At 38.4% G+C, this 23,909-nt stretch overlaps 1 protein-coding gene across 1 annotated transcript in view; it reads left to right on the forward strand.

The window, feature by feature from the left end:
• Window positions 1-23,909, forward strand: part of SMYD3 (SET and MYND domain containing 3) — a 413,849-nt gene that overhangs the window by 320,904 nt on the left and 69,036 nt on the right. The window contains exons 6-8 of the mRNA XM_062573635.1: window positions 9,625-9,692; window positions 12,175-12,277; window positions 20,229-20,339. Coding sequence (XP_062429619.1) covers window positions 9,625-9,692; window positions 12,175-12,277; window positions 20,229-20,339 — 282 coding nt within the window. The remainder of the gene's footprint in view (window positions 1-9,624; window positions 9,693-12,174; window positions 12,278-20,228; window positions 20,340-23,909) is intronic.

A 23,909-nucleotide genomic window follows, 5' to 3' on the forward strand; every position in this document is an offset into this window, starting at 1 on the left:
TAAATGTTGTCTCTCCTAAATGGAAAGCACAGGGGGCTGGATTTGTAAAGAGACATGAGTGTAAGCATGGAGAGGACTTTGCGTGACTTGGACATTCACCACATGAAATGAAGCAATTGTATCTAAAGCCCTTTTCTGTGTGCCTCTGTCTTTCATATATCAATAACATCACAAAAAGTTGTCCTGCGATGGTTTTCATTTTTCAATGCACTCTGGTATTCAGCCTTCTTAAGGAGGCATAGCAGGAGCAGTAAAAATTCAGCAAAAATTTGTTGTCTGATGTTTAGTGTGGGTGTGGAGAGAAGACACAGAAACCATTGGCAATCTCGAAGGCAAGATCATTTCATTTTCTAATCCTCTGCCTCTCACAGGAGAATTGTTTCTTACCAGTAGATTGCTTAATTACAAACTTTGTAAATAAAATCTCAGAAAAAAAAATGGTGATTACATGAGAGGTAATACTTTCTTGCACTTTTTTCTGTAAAACAGGAATCTCATACCAAAGAGGTATGAGATTTATATTTATATACAAAGAGTCTGAAATACGTTATCATGAAAATGAGAAGTCAGTGGAGATGGAGTCACAGAATCACTTTGGTTGGGAGAGACCCTGGCAGATCATCCAGTGCCACCTCCTGCACAAAGCAGGGCCAACACTGAGTTCAGACCAGGTTGCTTAGGGCTTTGTCTCACTGGGTCCTGAAAAATACCAATATCCTGATATACCAAAACTCCTGATAAACCAATTTACACTACCGAGCAGTCCTTTAGTAAATTTTGTATTGACCTTGCTTTTTTTGGAATTGAGGAAATGTTTATGTACTCCAAGTGGCAGTCCAGGAATGTTGAAGTAAGATCATGGGAATGAGAAAACTCGTGGCATGAGCATGAAAGCTATGCCTCACAGTAACTAGAAGCTTATGTACTGTATTGAGACTAAACATATCCAGTGTTACAAAATTCCAAAAATTAAATTGTTTAAACTGTTTCCTGATCAGAGCAATGTTTGAAATAGTCCAAAAAGTAGTGTTCTAGAAAAAACACAAACAGTTGGCTAGAAACCCTTGGGGAGTCGGTTTTCAGAGATACTAAGAATGCACAAGTCTTACGGAAATCTGTAAATTCTTTGAGTATTGCGTACTTGAGTAATACAGGCCTTAAAATCACTATTTTGGTTTTAATTTGTTCCGTGCACCTCCTCTTTACCTTACACTTAGCAATTCTATTTTTTCCTGAAAATGAAATGGAGCTTAACTTAGTGTTTTCTGCCTTAGTGTAACCTGCTGTTTTCCAATATGGTCAGATACATCCTTTTGTGCCAGCACACCTACTCACACTTCAGTCCGTTTTGTCTTTCAGCCAGGTAAGGGTCTAGAACTGTGGTCTCGGTTTCACCATCTCTTCAGTGCCTGGATTTCTTAAAACCATCTTTAATAGGCAGTTTCCTTTTCCTTCCCAAAGACATCTAGTTAGAGCAATCTGCTGAATATTTCAAAGTTTCAAGATCAAGCCTCCACACAGGAGGCTTTTTGTTTTCACAGTTTTGCTGCTTGTTCTTAGTACGTTTGTTGACTATCAGCTAATACTCCGCTTTTCACTGACCACAGACTGCTGTAGCCTGTCTTCTACAGGACACCTTGGGAATGTACAATGCAGTGTCAGTCGTCATATCTGATAACCTTATTCTAACACTCTCTGTGGAGGAAAGGGCTGAGGGCGAGCTCAAAAGCATTTTGCGAGCAGGTGGTAATCGACTGCTAAGAAACTTTAAAAGGAAAGGGTTTTATTTATGCAAAGCTGCATTGGTGTTTTGTGAGCAGCTTGTATAATTTTTAAATTATTGTTTTGCATGTAATTAAAAAATGACCTGTACCCGTTGGATATCTGATCTGTCAACTATCTGGAAGAAAGAACATAGTGCATGCCATTGACTGACTTACTGATTTCCAAAGGCTTTTAATGAGTAGAAAAGGTTTAGACCACTGACAGTGATGGATTTGCATAAGGGATATGGCTGGCGCACTGGTCTTTGAAAGTAACAATGTCACCTAATTTGAATAATAAGAAAAATTAAAAAGAAAATTGTACGTAAATAACTCTCATGCTTTTTTTTGCTTTATTTTCTTATTTGGTCTTTGCTTTAGTAGTTTGATAAAAAGAACAATAGTTATTCCTTTTTTATAAAACTGTGTCATAAGAAAAGCAGTAGTAGGTAATCTATAGAGGAAGGGTGTAAGAAAAAGGAAATGGCAGTGATATCAGTATCTTTTTGGGCCTAGGTGCCCAAACTGTGATACCCTGAGATTTTGTCTGGTTAACAGAAAACAGAGCAGGCAGTAGTTAGCCTTATTTTGCAGTGCCCGTGGACACTGACAGCTCTGTAGTATCTTATGCTGACACCACTTGTTTCCATGTATTTTTTTTATCATACTAAGGAAGAAAGAAGGTCTTAGGTTCAGTTCTGAAATTCCCCAGTCTGTTCCCCTCTTTAGGATGAGTTCCTCTGTTTTAGGAAACAATTTTAAAGAAATGGTATGAAATGAGTTTTCCTCACATTTTATCCCTCCCCCCCCCTTTTTTTTTTTGCCAATAGAAAAGATACTGTTGGGTAGTAGGTAAAGAGTGAAAAGAGAGGAGGAAAGTGAGCAAAAATCCATCAAGCATAAAAGACCAAATCCAAAGACCTTTCATTGAGGAACTTTAAGAGGTAAATATACTTGAAGGTCTAGCTCAACAAGCACCTCCAGAAGGAAGAGCAATTATATTGCAACTGTGAAAATAAAGTCAGCAGACCCCAAAAATGTAGATTGGGATTCATCTCTCCTAGCTTAAGCTGCCTAGCAGTAAGGAGTCTGGTATGAGGAAATCATCTGAGTAATGGAGAGAGATGCCAGAGAATCATTTATTCCACGCATACTATTGGCTGAAGTTATAAAGAGTTAATTTAGAAATGTTTTGATTTTGCTTATATCTTTTTCATATCAGCAACCATAGCTGAATCTCGCCCTTATTTTTCCTATTTAATCCCACATGTACTTTGTTGATTTTTCCATTGCAAAGCAGATAAACAACAATCTGTAAAACAAATCCAGGTAAAACAGATACAAAGACAGCTAACCATTCCTGGATATCTGTGAAGTTTGATCTGATTTGTTAAAACAATTTATTTTGAATGGGTGGCTGTCGAAATCAAGTTTATAACTCTACCACACTTCAGAGGAGTGGAGTTACCAGTAGAAAAATAAGGAGGAAGAGAAGGATGCCATGCCTCTGCCCCACTCCAATTAATAATGCCAAGTGCTGCATGCATACTGTAATGTGATCCATTAGTGGCTTTGTAGCTCCCTTTCTCCAGTCCTGTTTCAGAAATAGATATATTTAAGTTCTGTTCCAAAAAGTAGTAATAATAGTAATATTCTCAGGAGCAGGTAAAAGCTAGAACTTCACCAAAGTGAACATGAGACTTGCTGATTGTTGTCAGAGGAGAAATTTGTGAAAAAATAGGACATAGTTTACATGAATTTTTTAATGGGAGTTCTACAAAACTTCAACGTATTTCATTTTACCTCCAGAGTGTGATATTTTTGTATGTTTCAGGCTTTAGCACTTATTCTGTTAGGTTTATAACTACATCTTGCAAATACCAAAAAAAAAAAGTGCCCATAGCAAAGATTTTCTGTAAACCCCTGTTTTTCTCATGGGGGTTTGCCATTTGTCCTGGTAATGATGGCTTTGAAATTCTTTGTAATCACATACATTTAGCTGCATAGCTAAATATTTTTATTTTAAAAATTGGAGAAATATGTGCAGGGTTAAGAAGAGAGGGTAATTTGTCATGACCTATTTTCATTCCATTCCAGTCAAAATTGCACCACTTAGCTGAGTACTGAAAAAGGATGCCCGAGGCATACTTGCGTTAAATCATCGGCTAATGTCAGGCCAGATTTCTCTGTTTTACTGGCTTAGTTTCAGTAACACCTTTCTGCAAGGGATACCTGTGTGCTGCACACCAGCCAGAAACTTTTGTGAGCTAAGATAACAAAAAAGGGCTGAAATATTTGCATATGATATGAGGAAAGATCTTCAAAGGCGTCTTTGCTGTAGCTTGCTCTAAAGTAATGGTAGTCTGCATTCAGCTAAAATATTGATGATTTTGTGTGGGAGATTAATAGGCTGCATTGTTAAAGTAAAATATAATAATTGCAAATTCAATCATGGTGTGAAAGAAATGTAACTCCTCTGAACTTCTTACTATTGCAGCAACATCTGGCTTCTGATCATGTATCACAAACAGTTAAGTACTTTGTCCCATTCCTTAGTCTGAAAACATAAATGAGATAAAAGCTATTCTAGTGTATTTTGATTTCAGTCTGGAACAGAACACCAAAGAACTATTTTTCTTCATTTACTTTGATCCTTTCAGCAGATCCTTCATCTGCTTTTGGTTGTGTTGCTCCTGTGGAAGCAAACAAGTTGGTCCCTAGTATGATGGAAGATGGAGTCCAATTCAGAGTTCCTGATTTAGTAAAATTGCAAGTGTTTACAGAAGCCACACGCTGGTAGCAGACACCTTCCCACCTTGCTCTGCCTCCCACCTCCCTCCTCAACACCCTGCCTGTTGGGCAGGGCTGATGAGCTGTGCCTGGTGCGCAAGGCATTGCAGTGAGAGAAGTTCAGCCTACCGGGAAAGTGTGAGTGGCCGTGGCAGGGAGCAACCGGGTAAAATGCCCTCCAAAAAGCTCTGGCCTGGACAGGTCTGTCACTGGTGTGGCGTACTAGGCATTTACAGCCTAACACTGTCTCCTCCGCTCTAGCACTCCATGTGCCAAATTAAGTCATTAGGAGATTTGAGGTCTATCAACCATCTGTGCCTAGTATCCGTCCTGAGGTGGGAATGAGCCATCAGTGCAGCACTGTAATGGGGCAAGAAGGTCTCTGGGATATGTCTCAGGCGTTCGGATCAGTGTGCCCATGACTCTGCTGGATGCAGTAGCACTTACCATCCACCTCTTCCAACTAGTTAATGTTTGAGTCTCTTGAGAAGTCTGTAAATAAAGTGAGACCTTTTGTTGTATTTTTATCAGTGACTGGGAATAACCAGCAAGCTTTGTTGTGATTGAGAAATTTAATAATCCATAAAGTTCTTTTATATCTTTAATTTATGTTGTGTTCATAAATCAGGAAAAACAGCATTAGTTATGGCTTTCTTCCTGGTGGTAGGTTAGAATACAGCGGCTGTGATGCTCCAGTTATAGACACGATTGGATTCATTCTAAATCCAAACTGAAAATTATATTGACCTTATCAGAGGAATATGCCCTTTATTAAATCTTCTTGTGGGGGTTTCTTTGTGTTGTAAGAGCTACCTCACAGTTTTGCAGTAATGTACTTGGAGATAAAATCATTGATTATTAGTCCTGCTGTTTGCAAGCAGTAAGTATTAACCAGTAATGATTTCCTTTTTTCCCCTTACCTCCTTTATTCAAATTTCCATTATCTTAGTGTCAGAAATTCCTAATCTAGAATGTCCCATTATCAAGTCTGGATCTGCTTCGCCTAACCCAAATGCAAATCTGCGGTATAGACCGTGTGAATAACATCTGAATAGGGGCTGTAGTGATCCTACAACCAGTGGGATGTCTCCAGATTAGGACATAGAGATCTGAAAGCAAATTCAGCTTGCTGTTTGCCAAACTGAAACCCTCTGTCAAACGCAAACATCAAAGCAAATCTGCGTGGCTCTCCACTGGACTGTTGGTCTGACATAGACAGAGATTGCTCAGACGGGAGCTCCAGATATCTTTGGTACAGAAAGTTCCTTACAAAGTAAATTACAGAGTTCTCATAAGCCATTCAGAGAGGAAACAAAATTTAAAAGATTACAGCCATTTTAGTTTGCTGATAATGTCTGAAAATAATGGTCAGTCTCTGACATTGATTTATTCTCAGTGTGTTCACTAGTCTGGGAAAGATTGTATCTTTTACTTGTATTACCTTTACTTAGTATAGGATATCTCTCTAAAATATATGCAATCCCTGAAAAGAGCAGAGTTTTTTATTTAATGCAGTGAATTTATATAATTGATAAACAATCAATTTATATAATTCCTTTTAAATAAACTTGCAAGACTTTTTACCATAGAGAACCAACTCAAACATAGAGAATGGCTGCTTCAAATTGTTAGTGGATTTTTTGTCCTATTGATCTATGATGATAAGTTTTAAGAGTATCTAGGATACTCCTAAATAAGTTTCACTTTATGGATATGTGAAAAACCTGTGAATCTCCTTTGAGAATGTTCCCTCATTTCTCCTGGTGTGAGATATGCTATTTCTGAAAATTTTAGAAATGGCAAGGAATTTGACTTTGCAGCTCCCAAGTCCTGGAATCTGTGGGTGTAACTTTTTGACGTAACTCTCTGATGTTCTGTCTCTGTATGTGAATACGCATTATAACTGCTATGGGGCTGGATGAAAAGGACTAGAGGAATCAGAAGGGACAAGTTGAATAACAGCACAAGTGAAATAACAGAGATGAATGCTTTTAAAGGAGTTAAGGAGACAAGGGTGATGATGGTCTTGCTAAGGAAGGGACGTTAGATCCCTAGATCAACTGATATTGTTTATTTTTTCTTAATTTAAAATATGTGATCACATAGAATCAAAACCTTGAAGATCATAGTATAGGGAGTAAGGTGGGCCAATTAAAATGGAAGGAAGACTATGCAAGCTGATCATGAAACCTGAAAGAAATATCACAATATGTAAGAAAGATGGGGTTTGTTTTTCCATAGAAACTGAGTTAGTTAAGCTCCGGGCACTCTGGGAAAGTACATTTGCTATTATTTAGCTAAAAGTTAGCTATTAGCTGAGCTACGCAAAAAAGTCTGGAAGTCCTAGGAATCTAGGAAAAAGGATTTTTCTTCAGGCATTCTGTAAAGAAATTCCTTCCTGCTTTTGGTTCTTGGGAGCTGCAGTCTACAACATCACCTTTTTGGAGTGGATTTTTGGATTGAAATCTCAAAGTCATCCTTGGTAGGGCTGATTCTTAACTTTGAGATTGGAAACTCTTTAAAATTTCACAGGAATAAAAATGTTGTAGAAGATATTCAGTATATTTTTAGAATCTTTGCAAGTAATCTGCAAGACTGAAAACAAACAGCTGACCCTCAGCTGCAATGGGTAACTATGTTGAATTTGTATTTGATACTTATTACCAGCCTTGAACTACTAGTGAGAGATTATCATTATATCAGAATTTCTTACCCTGTGAATGATGAGGTATTAACCACCACCTCATTTTTTCTTCCTCTCTCTCCGCGTGTTGAAGACAGAAAGTAACCACAGCAAAGGCTAGTATCGGCAGTACACTTTGTACGTGCACCACTCTCTGTGCTTTTCGTGCCTGTTTAAAAGTGGGGAAAGATTTTCTCCTAGGAGGTTGGCCAAACCCCAGCGCATTGATACCCCTTATGCCTTGGTAGAGCAGTGAGCAAAATCGCGTAGGGTTCCTAAATACCCGTTCAGATCTGGCCAAGGATGCTTCTGGGCCTCAGTCTCATATCTGAAACTGTGAATAATTAGAAATTAGATGGCATTTTATTACCTCTTTGGAATATGGAAAGGCAACTGCACACTACGAAAATACCTAAAACAGATTAAAAAGGGCCTCACAGAGAGCTACTCTGAAAGGCACTCTTGATGTTTGCAGCTCAGAGCATCCATTCATCTCATGTTTTTCTTTACATATACCCTGGTATGAAAAGTGAATGCATGTTCCTGAAAAGAGCAAAGTAAAAACTATTGGGACTTCTGCATATAAAACTTTCCACGTAATAGAGTACCTACCTTTACTAGAAAACAATGAAACAGTCTCTCTACAACTCTACAGTGATCAAAACTCAGTATTGTTAGTACAAACAGTTTTATGGTAATAATAGCAGATTTGCAAGGAAAAGGGTGTCGTTTAGTTCTAAGAGATGTTTGACCTCTGCTACTTCATAATCCATTAGAGAGAAATAAGGACCACACAAGCTGGCTTTCTTTTTCTCTTACCTGGAAGGCATTATTTTTTCAATAAATACCAAAATAAAGTTAATATTTTTAGAACCAGTATAATTGCCACTTAAAATGGACTAATCTTAGCTCAGTTGTCTGATACTGTATATCCAATGCCAGTAGGAAAGAAATAATTAAGATATATATTTTTTGTAATTGATCAAGAACATTTGAATGGCTTACATAAATAATAGACTAATCAAAGTATTGTCTAAGCACTTAAAAGAAACACATGCCCTACTGCATGTACATTTATTTAAATTAACTTTGCTGTCAGAGTTTATGAGAAATTCTGAAAGAGATTTTTTTTTCACTTTATGCTTAATGCTCTCATAAATATTAATTTGTCAGTTCTATAGGGTAAGACGTACAATTAAATTGTTCAGTGTACATCTTTAAAATAGAGGTGTGCGTTTACTGTTCTGGATAATTACTCTATGGAAAAAATAGCCACTTTCAAATCTCATTTTCACATCTGCCAAATGCTACTCTAACTCATTTCCCATTCTACAGAGAAATAATGATATTAACAATCTAATGTTATGCAGAAGATATTTGAGCCTTTTCTCAATATACAGGATCATGCAATGTTTTTCTACATAAAAAATTAGTATGTCAGTGGTAACAGACACAACAAATGATCAAAAATGCAAAAAATACAAAACCAGAGGTTCCAAAAAAATTCAGATGTATTAAAAAATCATTAGGTATTGGATTCTCATTGTTTGAAGCCCATGAAAGTGATACTTACTAATCATTTACATAGTACTAATCTGATCTTGGATTTGAACACCAAGAAACTTCAGTCTGAGAGTTTGGGGTTTGGCTGTATCTACCAACAAACAACTTCTGTTCTTCTCCACTCTTTTCTAAAACCACTTCAGCTTTGTACGATCATATGAAGGAAGGATATACTATCAAGCTGAATATTTAGTATGAAGTGAATGATTGTATTTCCCTGTACTTGCGAATTATATTTTGAACATGATTTGTGTGTGGTCTTTTACATGCAAACCAAAAAACATATAACATGAAAGATGCACCATTGCAGTATTTGTATTTACTTATACCCCTGGCATGCTGCTGCAGTCAAGGCAGCTATTTACTTCACAGCTGTCCCAAGTATATTCTTGGGACTCTACTGGTACTCATTAAATGATGCTCTGACAGCCTGGCATCAGTGGAGTCCTTGTACTGAAATAACCATCAGCAGCCACTGTCATCTGCTGTGCTGTCGCTGGGCTGAGCTGCCCGTCCCTGGGATGGGTTCTCAGGCTTTGTGTACTTTTTTTTTCGCCCTCTGGACAGGAAAACAGGGCCTCTGCATGTGTTTAACACCACATTTTTGCAGGATACTAATATTTCTGCTTTTAATTGACTGCAGTTTTACAGGAGAGTGTCCCCCAGATGTGACTGCTCTAAAATGAAAGAGTGCCAGTGTTGGGCTTGAATGTTTCCCATCCAGCTACCAATTGCGCCTTCATTTTATTTTGAAAGTCTTTTCACTTGAGTACAGGGTTTCCAAATGACTCTGGTAATCCTGGATTTTTTCCCTTGTTTTTACAGGTGACTTGTAACTGTTTCACCATCAGTAATGGAGAGATGCAGGATGTTGGTGTTGGCCTGTATCCCAGGTACTGTGGACACTGTTTCATTCACAGGCAAAAGCTATGTTAGTTTTTTTCCCTTTTTCCTAGGTAGCTGTAAGGGCCATCAAAGCAGCAGGCAACATGTCCAATCAAGAAACTGGAAGTTGAAAACATTCTTAATAGTCCTCCTAATCAGAGATTTAAAGCAGTTTAAATGGGATATTATTTGGTTTTGATTTTTATGGCGATGGTAGCCTTTTCCTAGTAAGGATAAGTGCTGACATCAAAATGTGTGACCAGGGCTTCCTAAAAAGTAAAACAAATTTGTTCAGTATTGCTTTAGAAGATAGATATTTTGTAGTCAAGAGTCTTCTGAGCTGGCAATTGAAAGGAAAAGATTGAATGCCTATTTTAGAAAATTAAGCATAACTGAGAAATTGGTAAGGTGGGCAGATAAGCTCCTTATGAGATGGATGTTAATATTTGAATTACTTCTTATTTCTTGTATTAGCAATACATATCAGGGAATTTGGAATTAGTTACCTGTAATAATGTGTAACATTACACCTGTAAAAACATATAACATTAAAATGTATTTGAAAATTGAAACTGAAATTGAGAATTTGTGGTTAATGCTGGGTTAAATCATTTGTGAATATCTAAATAGGCCTGTCCCTATTACTTCTTTTTCTAATAATGTCGCTCATGCAAGATTTGAGTAAGGACACTTAATATGTTGAAGCCTGCTTTGTGGTAAAGATGATGGACCGGCTGTTAGGAGAACGTGGGAATCAGTGTTATGAAAAGTGGAGAACAGTCGTTTGGTTTCATGATGGAATAGAAACAAATCCTTTCACATACTTTGGGAAAATGTAATATTATTTTGGAACATTATTATTACTTAAATATTCCCATTCAGATGAAAAAATTCTGCCTGGGGAGAAAGTGGCTCTGTATGTCCTGTGGCAAGGTGCTGCCAAGGAATATAAGAGACAATCCAAGTCAGTTCAGAACAGTTTAAATTTTCATATACCATGAGTTAGGCTGAGTGTGAGCTTAGACCGGTGGTTCCCAAACCCTAGGCAAGTGCCCTTCCATCTGGGCTGTAGGGTGTAAGAGGATGAGAGTGTCTGTGCTTCCACATGGAATTGTCATCAAAACCTTAGTGTTTGCACAGAGTGAAATCTGATTGAAGGTGCTTTGTTTAGTCTCATCAAAAGGTTGTGTATTGCTGCATGGCTTGATAGCTTCAGCATCCCTATATACTTTTAAATAGATAAAATCCTGTGGTTGTTCTCTTCCTCATCTTGCAACAGCTTTGGGAATGAGCCCTGTAATCTTTACAAGTGAAATGGAGACAAACCTCTCCAAGTGCACATTACAGTGTTCATGTGAGATTAACCACAGATATTTTGTTATGCCCAAAGGGATATCAAAAGAATCAAGGTCCTTTTGATAACCCTTTTAAGAGTCAAAAAGTGAATAAACATGGTTTGGTGCAAGGCCCTGACCCTCAGCAAAATCTTTTATTTCGCTGACAACATTTGGGATTTTGGGCTGCTGAATCAGGCAAGGAAAGTAATGAAAAGCAGCCAGACGGTGGATAAGCCAGAAAATCTTGTTCCAGCCTAATGATGCCAGTATTATTCATCCAATGGGCTATTTCCATAGGAGAAAAAACATTAGCCCTGAGTCTGCTGTGAGGTTGATGTTGGTCTGGCAAAGTCCATTGTTGCTCAGCTAATGAAACATGGGAATAAAAAATACGTAGCAGATGTTATTCCTAAAGTCTCCTTCAAAGAAGAGCAAAGGGAGTGCGTGTGTGTTGGGAGATGCACCAGCACCTCGGTGTCCTGCGGATGGCTGCAGCTCCATGATGAGCTGCGCTGTGTCAGCTGTCAGCGCCACCGGCACAGATGCGAACCAAACCGTGTGAGAGAAACGGAGGCGAAGACCGTCTCTTTTCTTTCACCGCCATACCCAAGTTAATGGGTACATGCTACAGTCCGTTTCCTACCTGCGATAGAGTGGTCTTTAGCTGGCAGCCCCTTTGCGCTCCCCTTGCGCTGAAGGTCGCTGATAAGGTGGGTGTTCCTGCTGCCCTGAAACTGAGCAGAAGGCAGCGCAAAGAAAGTACGCTTTGAAGGCGCTCACCTTTTCTTCGGGGCTGCCCCACGCTGCCTTGCCCCAGCTCACCAGCGTGGCCCTGTCCCCTGAGACGAGCCTCTCGCGGAGTCACCGGGGGGGCCGTCTCGTTCCTCCCACCTACGGCAGCGAGGAGGCAGAATCAAGCGAACAGACCCACGCATGGCTCTTATTAGCAAGAAGTATAAATCTTCGAGGCATTCATTTTCCTAACCAACAGCAGCTGGTTTACCAGGGGTTTTATTTGTTTGGTAACTTAATTGCTTGATACTCCACACGTAACGGAGTTAGCTACTTTGCAATGATTAAAGAGGTAATGGCAGTGGAGGCTCCTCCGTAAAGTTCTTTCTCTCTCTTCCTCCCCCTCTCCCTCCCCTCACAGCATGTCTTTACTGAATCACAGTTGTGACCCAAACTGCGTGATCATTTCTGAAGGATACCAGCTTTTACTTCGCTCCATCCGAGAGATCCAGATCGGGGAAGAGGTAATTAACTTGTCCTCCCTCCCATCACAGACACCTGCAACAATGACATCTCCCTAAATAAATTCCAGACTGCGGGGCCACCAGCTTAATATTTTGATGATGTATTGATGCCAGTTTCTAGCACATAGCTATCAGGGAGAAGATGATAAATAGAATCATCTCTTCACACTGCCTGGGCCCCATAATCATTACTTCTCATAAATCACTAGCAGTCTTGATAAATTCTTGTTCTTCCTTTCCTCCTCTAGGCACTTCGTTTTGTTTGTGTTTGAACGTCTTTACCCTGATGGAAACACTTATAATATTTCTAGGTGGAATGCAGTGTTCGCTAAGTCATTGCAACAATAAGCATTTCTCGGTCTGCAACCATGTATTGACAGTGAAAGTAGCAAGGCAAGATCTGTTCTCATGTCCACTGCGTTGAAAGTGATTTCAAGATACCCCTGTCAATAGATTTCTGATTTGATCTAAGGTATTCTCAGCTTTGTTTTTAAGGCAGCATTTTTATTGATTTGAAAATAATAGTCATTTGTGGCTTGATTAAGCCTTTCGAAGTAGCCATCTTTTACAGCAATCCAAATTTGAATTTGCTTAGTAAGACCTGCAAAGTCATGTATATGCCCATAACTTTACATGCACCGATGACCTGTGCAGCTCCAGTTGTAGTATGCAGTTGTTAGTCATTCCGGATTACTGACCTAAGGTAAATATAGTTCAAGTCTGTGCATCAAACTCTGGAAAGATCAAGGGCTTACATATTCTAATTTAGAAGTGATGTCTGTTTTCCTCCCTATGAGGTGTTTTTTTTTCCTGATGAATCCTTTTTCTAAAATGCTAGGCCATGAAAGTAAGTAAATCGTGAAATACCTTATTAGGCAAAATAATGTGATTACATGAGAGAACCAACAGAAGTGCCTTTGCATGCTTCTTTTTTTTCAGATTTACAGAGTAGGAAGGACACTCAGATAGCCTTAGGGCAGTTCTGGAATGCGAAATAACATGGAATTCCCTTGCTTGTGTGTCCACCATGCTAAATGTACTGAGGCTGTGAAGCTGTGACCAAATTTTAGATTTGGTGTTAATGGTCTGCAACCCCTAGAAGCCTCTAGACTAAAATAAATGGTGAAACATATATGGTGTAAATTACAAGTAATTTGTAAGGCAATCAGAAAATAATATAAGTTGTAAAGCAGGGCAGCTTAAATATTTCTTTGCAAGACTTTGGCTGCAGTATGAATAGGTGCTTTGAAATGACTGCAACTTGCATAGATATGTTGTATTTTCTAAAAAGCTTTGCTTCCAGTTAGGCAGTAAAATAAAGTCAGAATTTTCCAAAGAGCTCAGGTACTGTTTTCTTTGCTGAGAGTATTGCTACTGGTTTTGGCACCTAAAGGAAAACTTGCTGTAAAGAAAAGGTAAGATAAAAGGAAAAATCCTACCCTGTGTTAAAGCAGGTCTCCTCTTGACTTACCTGAAAATAAAAGTAGCAATCAGAGGTACGTGCTTCTTTAAAATAAGGATGTGTCTCAGGAAGGAAATGAGCATAAGTGAGCAAGTAAAGACCTTGTTATTCAGTGCAGATTGAAAGTGAATATTAGTTTAGACCTGTTCTGGGAAGAGGAAAGAAAAGAAAACTATTTTATTACAAGGGTAAGAACAAGTCAAAGGTTTAACATTATTTTTAACGCTTGATTTCTTTTCCTCTTCCACAACTGCTACCAGTTTTCAGCCTGTGTTCTGCACAGCAGCTCCGATGCAGCTGTGTCCCCAGCGCCTCACTGCTTGCCCACAGCAGAGTGGGCTCAGTGCTGCTACTAGCGGTGTGTCAAACTGCCCCAGCCACATGCCTGGGCACCGCTGCCAGCAGCTGGGTTTACGAGGGTGTTAGCGAGGTCGTGATCGGAGTTAACGGGAGAGAAAATAAGGAAGAATCCGATGGTGTTTTTGAGTAAACGGAGCGCTCTGAGGTGCTGAGACGGACGTTGCTTTGAGTAATGAGGCAGCAAGAAGCCCCCAATAGTTCCAAACTTTGATCCTAGTCCTAATGAAATTAAACTAGATGGAGACAGAAAAAGTAATAATGAGCAGAAAGTGAGTAAGCGTTGAGATTTGGTAGAAAAGAGGAGCTGAATAACAAGTCAAGGTCAGATTAGGAGAAGAGGACTATGCTGTACCACTCACACGGGAGCAAAGCCGGTAGAGTTAGGTGAGGAGGAAAGCCCAGTAGACCAGCTTCTAGCTTCTAGCTCTAAACCAGGAGGAGAGCTATTACTACGTTGAATGTAGCTGCTTCACGGTGATACAGATTTATTCTGGAGTCACGCTGACACTCTAAGCGTGCTTGAGAGCCTTTGTACTGCATGTTAATTATAGTGACCAAGTCAGTGTTAAAAAGGGGGCCAGATTACGTGAACCTCAATAAGTTTTCCTTTCCTGATGGAAGCTGTCTCACTTCAGCTTTAGCCTCATGTCCAGGCAGACTTTGTTAGCTTTGCGTGATTTTGACAGGAAAGCATGTGGCATTTAGTGGGTTTTAATTGAATTTTGGTTTGGGTTTTGAAATGTATTCAAATCCCAAGGCCAAAATGGATCTCAGGCAGTAGGAAAATATGAATCTTGAAGCAGACAAAAATGTTCACTTGAAACATGTAGAATAAAAGTGGTGAATTTGATGGTGGTTTATATTTGGAAAACTAATCACCTAAAACCACATGCAAAAATGGCAGCCGCCTAAGCCTTTTCTGTGTCCAAGACAGTGTTGCCAGTCCTGAAGCATTAAGAAATCATGAGTCATGAATGTTACCTTTTTTAAGTATTGAAAGAGCTGATTCAGGTAGAACTGCATGCTTTAAGAAAACAAAATGTATTGCAAAACCTATAATAAAATAATTGAGAGTTGACTTTTGCCAATGACTACTTTATTCAGTGTTCAGAAGAACAGCTTTCATTTCTATCATTATATAACTGGTACATCTGCTTAAATAACATTTATAATTCTCACTAAGTATAGAATTTTTAAAGTAAAAATTTGGCTGTGGTAGGAAACTTCATTTAAATATTGTACTCTTTCTGTTTTGTTTTTTTTCCTCCATATCTGCTTTGGCTCTGTTAGAGATCCATACAGCCTTAAATGCAGTATACTGACACCCCAAATCCTGGGGCTTGACCAGATGATAATGATCACTTCTAAATTTAAATAATTTCTGCCTTGCACCTAGTGTGCATGGAATGAAACAGAAAGGGAGCACAAGAGAGGACAAAAGAACTGAAAGGAAGAGAAGACTTGGGAACAACTTCTGATCTCCATGCATGGAAGGGGAAGTTCGAAGAGGTCTCCTGACACTCTCTTGACTAGTCTATACAGGGTTTCTGCGTATAATGGAATCTCAATAGCAGGAAGAAAGAAATGGTGATATTTTGTGGATTTTAATCTACTGTAATTAGCATACAGTACAAAGATTTAATCCTGCTTAAAAGACTACAGGACTTTCTGAAACTTGCTTCCAGCTGCTCAGAACTAATTGTAAGACCTTCTCCCTCATCAAGATAATGTTAGGTGTACTACTAATTGCCACAGCTTTTGTTACTTTAGGTAATGTTACTTTATGCAGATTTCTTTACCTACCCCTCAATTTCATTTTGGCAAAGAAGAAAAAAGTATTGCAAAGAAAGTAAGGTATGGGGAAAGATTATAAGAAAGCAAAGACTGTTCACCTCAAGATCACCAGGGCTCCTTCAGTGATAAGGTAGCCTATCAGCTAATATACTTTATCAAAAAAACATGCAGAGCAGCCTGTTCTGGAGAGGTCTTCATCATTCCCTGCCCTGAAGTAAACCACTTTAAATAGCATCAAGATTTGTGCTATAATTTTGTTTGAGTTATTGTTAATTACTGTGTCTACATGGTACTTTGCAAGCAGACATGAGCTCATTTTGCCTGTTCTCCCATCAGAAGTTGTACAGCAATGGTTAGTTTAGTGTGTAGCTCAAATCAATTAGTCCTGCAGAGAGACAGGATGTATTAGCTCAGGTATCATTCTGCTGCAGAATGGGTACATGGCTTCTCATCAGCAAATCTCTTCTTTCTGCAGAAAGTCACACAACAGACCGTCCTCTTAGTTGAGCAGCTATTTTTTTAAGTTCATACTAAACACAACACGTAATTTCTTGTGACCAGCAATAGTATCTTCATGACAGATTTTTTCAGCCAAGGTATATTGTATTTTTGTTACTACAGTTCTATGAGGGGGTTTATCTGTGAGTGTTTGTCATATTATATTTTTTCCTTGAGTTATAAGGTATGTTTATCATATATGCCAAAGCAGAAAGTTCACAACCTGTTCACCGCTTACATAACTCAAAATAATTATTTAACTCAGTCTCAGGAACAGATTTTTGGACAGAACTCTGCCCAAGTCCTTGAGGCACAGGATTTCAAAAACAAGATTCATTTTTTCTGCCATTTATATTAAAATAATTGAGTTGAGTTTAAACTTTGATAGAATCCTCCATCTGGAGATTTTGTTGCTTAAAGCCAATTACAAAAAGAATAAATTAAGTTTCACTGCAATATGGCAAGACTGGAGAACCATGTCCACTTCATTTGGCTGATGAGGAACATGAGAAACTAACCATCAAACCTATGGTGGAAGAATTTCGGCATCAGAGCTAGAAATAAAGCTCAGTCAGTGATGCATTTCCAAGGAGAAAGCCTTGAGAGTCAATAAGTCTCGTGGCTGTTAAATAATTCCCTGCATTCATAAATGTTGTTTAATATATTCACCAGTTTGGAAGGAAAGATTTACTGCATTCTTTATAAGAAAAGAAATAAAGAGGCAAGCTTTGGTCAGGAAAATAATGTTTTAATTAATACCATACATACCCCATGCAAATACCCTCAAGACAACCTTTGATGAATGGGCATATTTCATAAATATGTACAAGTTAAATGAGCCATGTATCTAACGAAGGGAATCAAAATTAAAACAAGTGTAGAAGAGAGACTTGAATACCAGAATTTTTATGTTTAAATGATTAAATGGTTAGTACAGATCTAGTCACTCTTAGGCTGGTCATGTTTCTAAATATTCTAATTACATTTTCCCACTCAGGCTGCCAGCAACAAACATTCTTTTCGCTTAAGGATGTTTGTTGGCAGGAGTGGGAATTTGGGCCTGGGTCTCTAATGGCCAGAGAAACGCCAATTCTTTAAAGTGCTAAAAGGAGATTTCAGTCTGGCAAGGCAGCTTGTCCTTCTCCCCTTCTACCTCATCATATATTCTAATGTAGAGCAGGTTATTAAATAACTGTTAGTATCCATAAGTGTTCAGTAGCCTTTAAAAAAAGAAATTATTGGTTTCCAATTTGTGCCTACTTCCAGTTGTTTCTGTGACACCTATGAAAAGAAGAGATAAGAATGGAATGGGGAGAAAGGAATGAAGCCTGGAAGTTGAAGATAGATAAAGCTTATTTCCTGCTATGAGAACTGAACCCTGCCTAATGATGGCTTCAAGAGTACTGAAGGTGTCTCAACCCTTCTGTAAGCATTTTGTCAAAGAACAGATTAATCTTATGTGAATGATTTTTTCCCAGAGGATTCCTGCTGCCTTGCACTGTGCCTGAACCTGATTAAAACCTTTTCATTTTTGGATGCCACATAAACTTAAAGCCTAGGAGGACCCATCATTGGTCAGAACCAATGACGTAAATGCAAGGAGGGTAAAAGATGTATGGTAGGATGGGATATGATTTACATAGGCAACACTGAAAGTTGCAAAGAGATATTCATTTCAGAGGCTAGGAGAGGAACTGGACTTGGAATTGCTGAAGAATATGATTAGGACTGTAGATCAACTGAAAATGAGCAAGTAGGTAGAAAGGGAGACAGTTCCTTCTTACCACACAAAAAAGGATGCAGAATAGGACTGCCTGGGCAAAGAAATTAGGACAAGAAGTTGGAAGGGTCACTGAAGGTGATGACTGAGAAACCAGAGGTGGGCAACAGGGATTGTTAACTTGGAGAGGAAGACTGTTGGTGGTCACATATTGTGAAAAGGCAGCTCTGGGACTGGCTGGATAACAAAACCAGTCCGTTGTATTGGAGAATAACTAGGAATGGCTGTGTGAGGGACTGGAACTGAGAGCTGGAAAGTAGTAGTGGATAACTAGGTGAGGGGAATAAGACTGGAAAATGATTCTCATGTCCAGGGACAGAGAAGAGAAAGAGAAGAGAGATGAATTGGAGACTATGGGGCAGAAGACATCAAGCTTGGAAGAAAAGACTAGGCGGAACAATTTGCATCCATTTGCTGCAAACAGCTGAGAAATAAGCCCACAGCTCACGTGTGCTGCTGCCAACCAACAGCAGTGAAACTTTCCACCCAGGTTGTCTCATCCCCAGTGAAGCTAGCCATGTAGATTAATAAACAGTTATTAAGCTCATGAGGCAGAAGTCAGAGGAGTAAACATGAAGGTCTGAGTTCCTCTGGCAATTCATACTCGTGTTCCCATCACATAATGTGGCAATAAGGAATTCCCATTTTCCTTTTGTTTTCATTAAAGGCTCCACTCTCATACACACAAAAGCTATGACAGAAGAACATTATTAAGAATTTAAAATCTAACAATCAAAAGTTAGAAAGTTTGAGAATTAATTTTATGTCTAGAACTTTAATTTGACTCTTTCATGAATTATTCTATTAATCTTCAATTATGAGACCATATTTTATTTTTTTCATGGGCTTTCTACTTATGATCATTTTACATGCTTGACTTTACCATCTCAGTGATCTTTTTAACACCGTCCTCCTTCAATAAGTAATCAAATTACACTTGTAATAATAAACGAGCAAATGCAGGCCTTACTTATGTTGCTTGTTAATTGCTTGTTTAATTATAATGCTCAGTAATTTGCAAAATGCGGTGTCTGACAATGCAGTTCATAGTCATTAGCACAAATTGGTCAGGTTTTCCTGTAATTTCTTTGAGTGGACTCTCATGATTTAACTGGGAAGCATGTAAAAATTCGCCCAATTAGCTAAAGTGTCTCAGCTCAGGATGAAATAATGTGACCTGATTTTTTTGACCTCTCTGGAGTGTTTCAAAGTATGTTGGGCGTATAGTGTAATCACTCTATAATGCATGTGAGTGAATGCTCTGAACTGGGCTGTTACGTTGTTTCATTTTGTTTTGTTTCTTTCCCTTACCATTAGTTTGTGCCTGCACTGCACTGCTTAGCATATGAAAAATTCTGCAAATGGTTAGCCCTGTAACATTCCTGCTGGCAAGCATAAAAGCGAAGAAACTTAAAGCAGTTCTCTGCAATTCGTTGGAATTCATTCTGTATCAAATGAGGAGTTTTTAAATGGCACAAATATAAGCATTTTCTTCTACTGATTACAAAGGAAACGTCAGAGACATACCCAAGATCAGAATGACATAGCAGACGCTTTCCTCAGCCTCAAGTACAGCCCAAAACATATGTTTGCAAGGAAGTGGGGTTTTTCTTGAGACAAATCTTTGGAGATACTTGGATATTATATTACACCAGCACTAAATACACACGTGAGATTTAGAGCGGGACAGAAAGTGAGATTTCATGAACAGGAAATTCAAGTGCTGAACTCCTTTTCTTTTCTATTCTTTCTTTCTTTCTCTTTTTTCTTCCAAAGTAGAATGAAAAGCTGAAATAATGGTAATTTCTCCATGATTCAAAATTTTGAGCAATATTGATCTAGAAATCTAAAAAAAAGTGTTTCCTCTGTGAAGCCTTTTTTGTCTTTTTTCCGATATTGTCAAAATTGTGGGTTTTTTTCTAGGAAATCATCTGTTAAGATATAATTTCATTTCAGGCAGCAAAAATATTTTGTTCAAAAATGTTATCTTAGATATACAAACACTGAGTATGAGATTTTTGTAAAATATATTCTGCTTTTTCATTTGCTGCACCCAGCTCACGATCTGCTATATTGAATCACTGATGCCCACCAGTGAACGCCAAAAGCACCTGATGCGCCAGTACAGCTTTGAATGTGACTGTCTTCTCTGCCAGAATCGAGACAAGGTAGGTTGCATTCAGAAATTCCTTACCAGTAAAACAGAATTTTCCAAGGCCTGTCAGCAACTTCCTTTCCTGTAAGTACTACTTATCTTTTGTTACTAACTGAATGGCCAGAATACAGAAGCAAATGACTTCTGACCTCAGTGCTGTTTATGTTGCTATGAAAGACAAGTATGAAGGAAAGGAAAGCAGGAAATGTCGACCACATGATAAGAAGATTTTTTTGCTAAAATGCTCATTGTCCATAAAGCTAGGAACAGTTTTCTGTCCCAAGTTGTGGTTCAGATCAGTGTGAGACTCAGGGACATCTGAACATGAGAGTTAACATGAGTTTAAGCTAAAAGGAAAGTGTTTTGTTTTCTTTTTCTTTACTATTCAGAAGAAAAACCTTGGAACTTTAACTAAAGCCACTTGTCTAATGCTTGAGGCAGGCTATATTTATCCTCACAGTAATGTTAAAATCATTCGGTAAAACACCTGCATGAATAAATTCTCAAGAACTACCATCATACTCATCATCTGTTAGAGTTAGTCTACACCCAGGGTGGTGAAACTCTTTGGACAACTGTTTGAAGCTTTTATATGCTCTTTCTCAAGCTCATGGAGCTGCAGGTCAATAGCTGTAGTAGATAGAAATTCTCTTCAGCTTTATCTTTTACTCAGATTCAGTTTGACCTGAGTTCATTAGGTTCTGCATGGCTTCCTGTTTGCACAATCTGACCAAAATAATTCTGGCTGCAAGCTTAATGGGAGATCAAATGGTGTATGCAAAAAAAAGGCTGGTTCTGTAGCGCCGTATCTGCTTCATCTCTCTAGTTATATGAACACCTCCATTTGTAAATGCCTGTTTTGGGTGAGTCACAAGCCATAGCTAAGTGTGTTCCTAATAGATCAGAGAAGGCATGACAGAAACTAGTGAACATGTGATTACAAGGAGCATGGTGTGATTCATGAAGTAATTGCTGTACCACAAAATGGAATAAAAATTCAAAGTTTAAACTCCAGTAAGTGTATCTTTGGGGTAGGACACTTGTCTGAGTGTGTAGTTTTGTTCAGGCTATCGTACATTCATTGAACACATAATGTATCCTTTGATATGTCAATAAGCAGTTCAAAAAGGGACCACAGAAAAGTCTCTGGCTTATGGCGTAGTGCTAAATCACTTCCTATCAATGTGTAGATGTTGTTGGCTTTCTGTGCCTGATGAAAAGTTGCTGTAGTGCTACTTGCAGGCAATAAAGGATAGCAAAAGATCTCTGTCCTTATTTTAAATAGGGAAACTCAAGTGCCATGAAGTCTCAGACTGGTTTTGGGGAATGGTATTCTAGCACAGATGCAGTGATAATTAGGAAAAAAACAGCAGTCTAAGGAGCCTTTAAGGACTGCTTAACAGACTGCAAAAGGATAGACAAGCGGTGTAAAGACCATTCAGCATGTGGAATGTGTTATGAAACAAGATCCACAGGTTGGAATACACTTTACTTTGAGAGTCAACATGTTGCATCAACAAATATTGTGGTGGAACTGTATGTGCATGTATTTATGAATACAATGGTGTCATAAATGGATTAGAATTATTTTTTTTTCTTCAGAAGAGAGAAACTTTGAGTTTTATACATCTTGTATAAATTTTTTTCTTATTGGCAAAATTCCCTGTGGGAAAGGCAATACAAAATGTTTGGATAGTTCCTCCTGGTTGCAATCCGAAATTCTCTAATGTTTCCTTACTGTTACCATTTAAAGACACCTGGGAGGGGCAAGGAACCTCATGTCAGTGTTGTCTGTTGATGCCAATGAAGAAGACATCTTTCTCCTCAACTCAGATCTAAGACGATTAGATGTAATGTGCAGCAATCTTCATAGTACTGTCTTTGGGACAGATTTAATAAATATAACTGTTTACATGACTAGCTTGGAAACGGAAGTATTTTTCTAGCATTAGTCTCAGTCGCTGATGGTAAGCGAGGAGACAACACTGCAACTACCATGGAAGAGAAGAGAGTATTTGGGGAAATTCTGTTTTTTAAAATTACAGAATGGCTGGATTTAGATGCTTAAAAGTTATCGATTGGCCAAAATTATCAATAATACCACTTCTGAAATACCGCTGATATCAAGACAGGTTTTTAAGACATCTTGAAAATTTTTGAAAAGCAAAGCCTTTGTCAAAATAATAGGCAACTACTGCCAGGCATATTCCCATGTGACAACACTGTTTTGGAAATATGATGGCCTAGTCAGCAACAGTTTAGTTCATAAATATTTCTTATGGATAAAAATGCAAATTCCAATTTGATTAAGAAATGCTTTATGTTTTCAAGTCTTGCATGTCTTTCTTGTGTTGTAGTTATCTCCCCCTAAAAGCAAAATTTTCTAAACAAACAGTTATGGAGATTGTAGCTTCTTGGTACTCCCATGCTCCAGTCCTGCTGAACATGCCTGCCGGTTGCTGAGCACCTACCAGGAACCAGTGAAAGCAGAAGAATCAGTCCTAAGAGGCACACAAAAATTTACAACAAAACTGCATGTCAGATCATTCCCACTGCCATACCATCAGGCTGGCCAGGCACTTTCTGGCAGCCTTGCTGCTGGGATGACAAGGGAAGAGTAGCATGTGCTAACGTGTCAGTGTAAAGGGGATAAGGTAAAATTAAGGTGATCCTTTCGGCAGTATAGTTACTGCCAAAGTAGCTGGCACTAACTACAAACCTAATAATTTTAATTGATTTTGGCCCAAGATGAAAAATAGTTTAGTAACTGAAAGAGGGAAAAAAGACCTCTTTGAAAAATTCACTCATAAAGCGTTTGCTGACTGTCAGGTATTGCTACTGTAATGCCTTCAGTTCATTGTATCTCTGACAACTTTACATTATTATTTGTTCCAGACATTTTAAGATCAATCTGTGCTGTAATTCGGAAACATATTCCTTCCTAAAAGCTAAACTCTTGGCAAGGTATTACCATTCCAGCACATAAAAGCCCTTTACATTAATTATAATTAAAGATGGGATTACACTGATGACAAACATTTTAAATGGAGAACAGTTTTTCCACTGTCAAGGGCCAGAGTATTGTTCATGTTCCACATTTTCAGCCAAGGATTTCAGGGAGATTTGTGCTTATAGAATCACTTTGCTACGAGTCGTCTTTCTCATTTGGAGCCAAGAATTAATATTTTAGTCTAGCTTGGTTTTTGGAAAGCTTTTATTTAACACAAGGTCAAAGCAATGGATTTGAACCTGAATCATTCTTACATTTGGTCGGTGTTTGATAGTTCCCCAAGCTAATAATAACATAATGCTAATAAGTAATTTATTCCTTTAATCAGTTTATTGCTGTGCTTAGTACTCACTCATATTGCACCCTGAGTTTTAGCAGAGAACATCACAAGTCCAGTTTCCAACTCAAGGACTCTCAGAATTAGGTCATCTAAACAGCAGCCAAGCCATCTACATCTACATGAAAATACCACCTGCAGTTCTTTAGCTGGTATTGAACATGAACACTTTTATATAAACCACTGAATAAGATCCTGAACCTACTAGAAGTTTTGAGATTGTTTTTTCAGTCATA

The sequence above is a fragment of the Rhea pennata genome, chromosome 3 (genome assembly GCF_028389875.1).
Source record: "Rhea pennata isolate bPtePen1 chromosome 3, bPtePen1.pri, whole genome shotgun sequence".
NCBI lineage: Eukaryota > Metazoa > Chordata > Aves > Rheiformes > Rheidae > Rhea > Rhea pennata.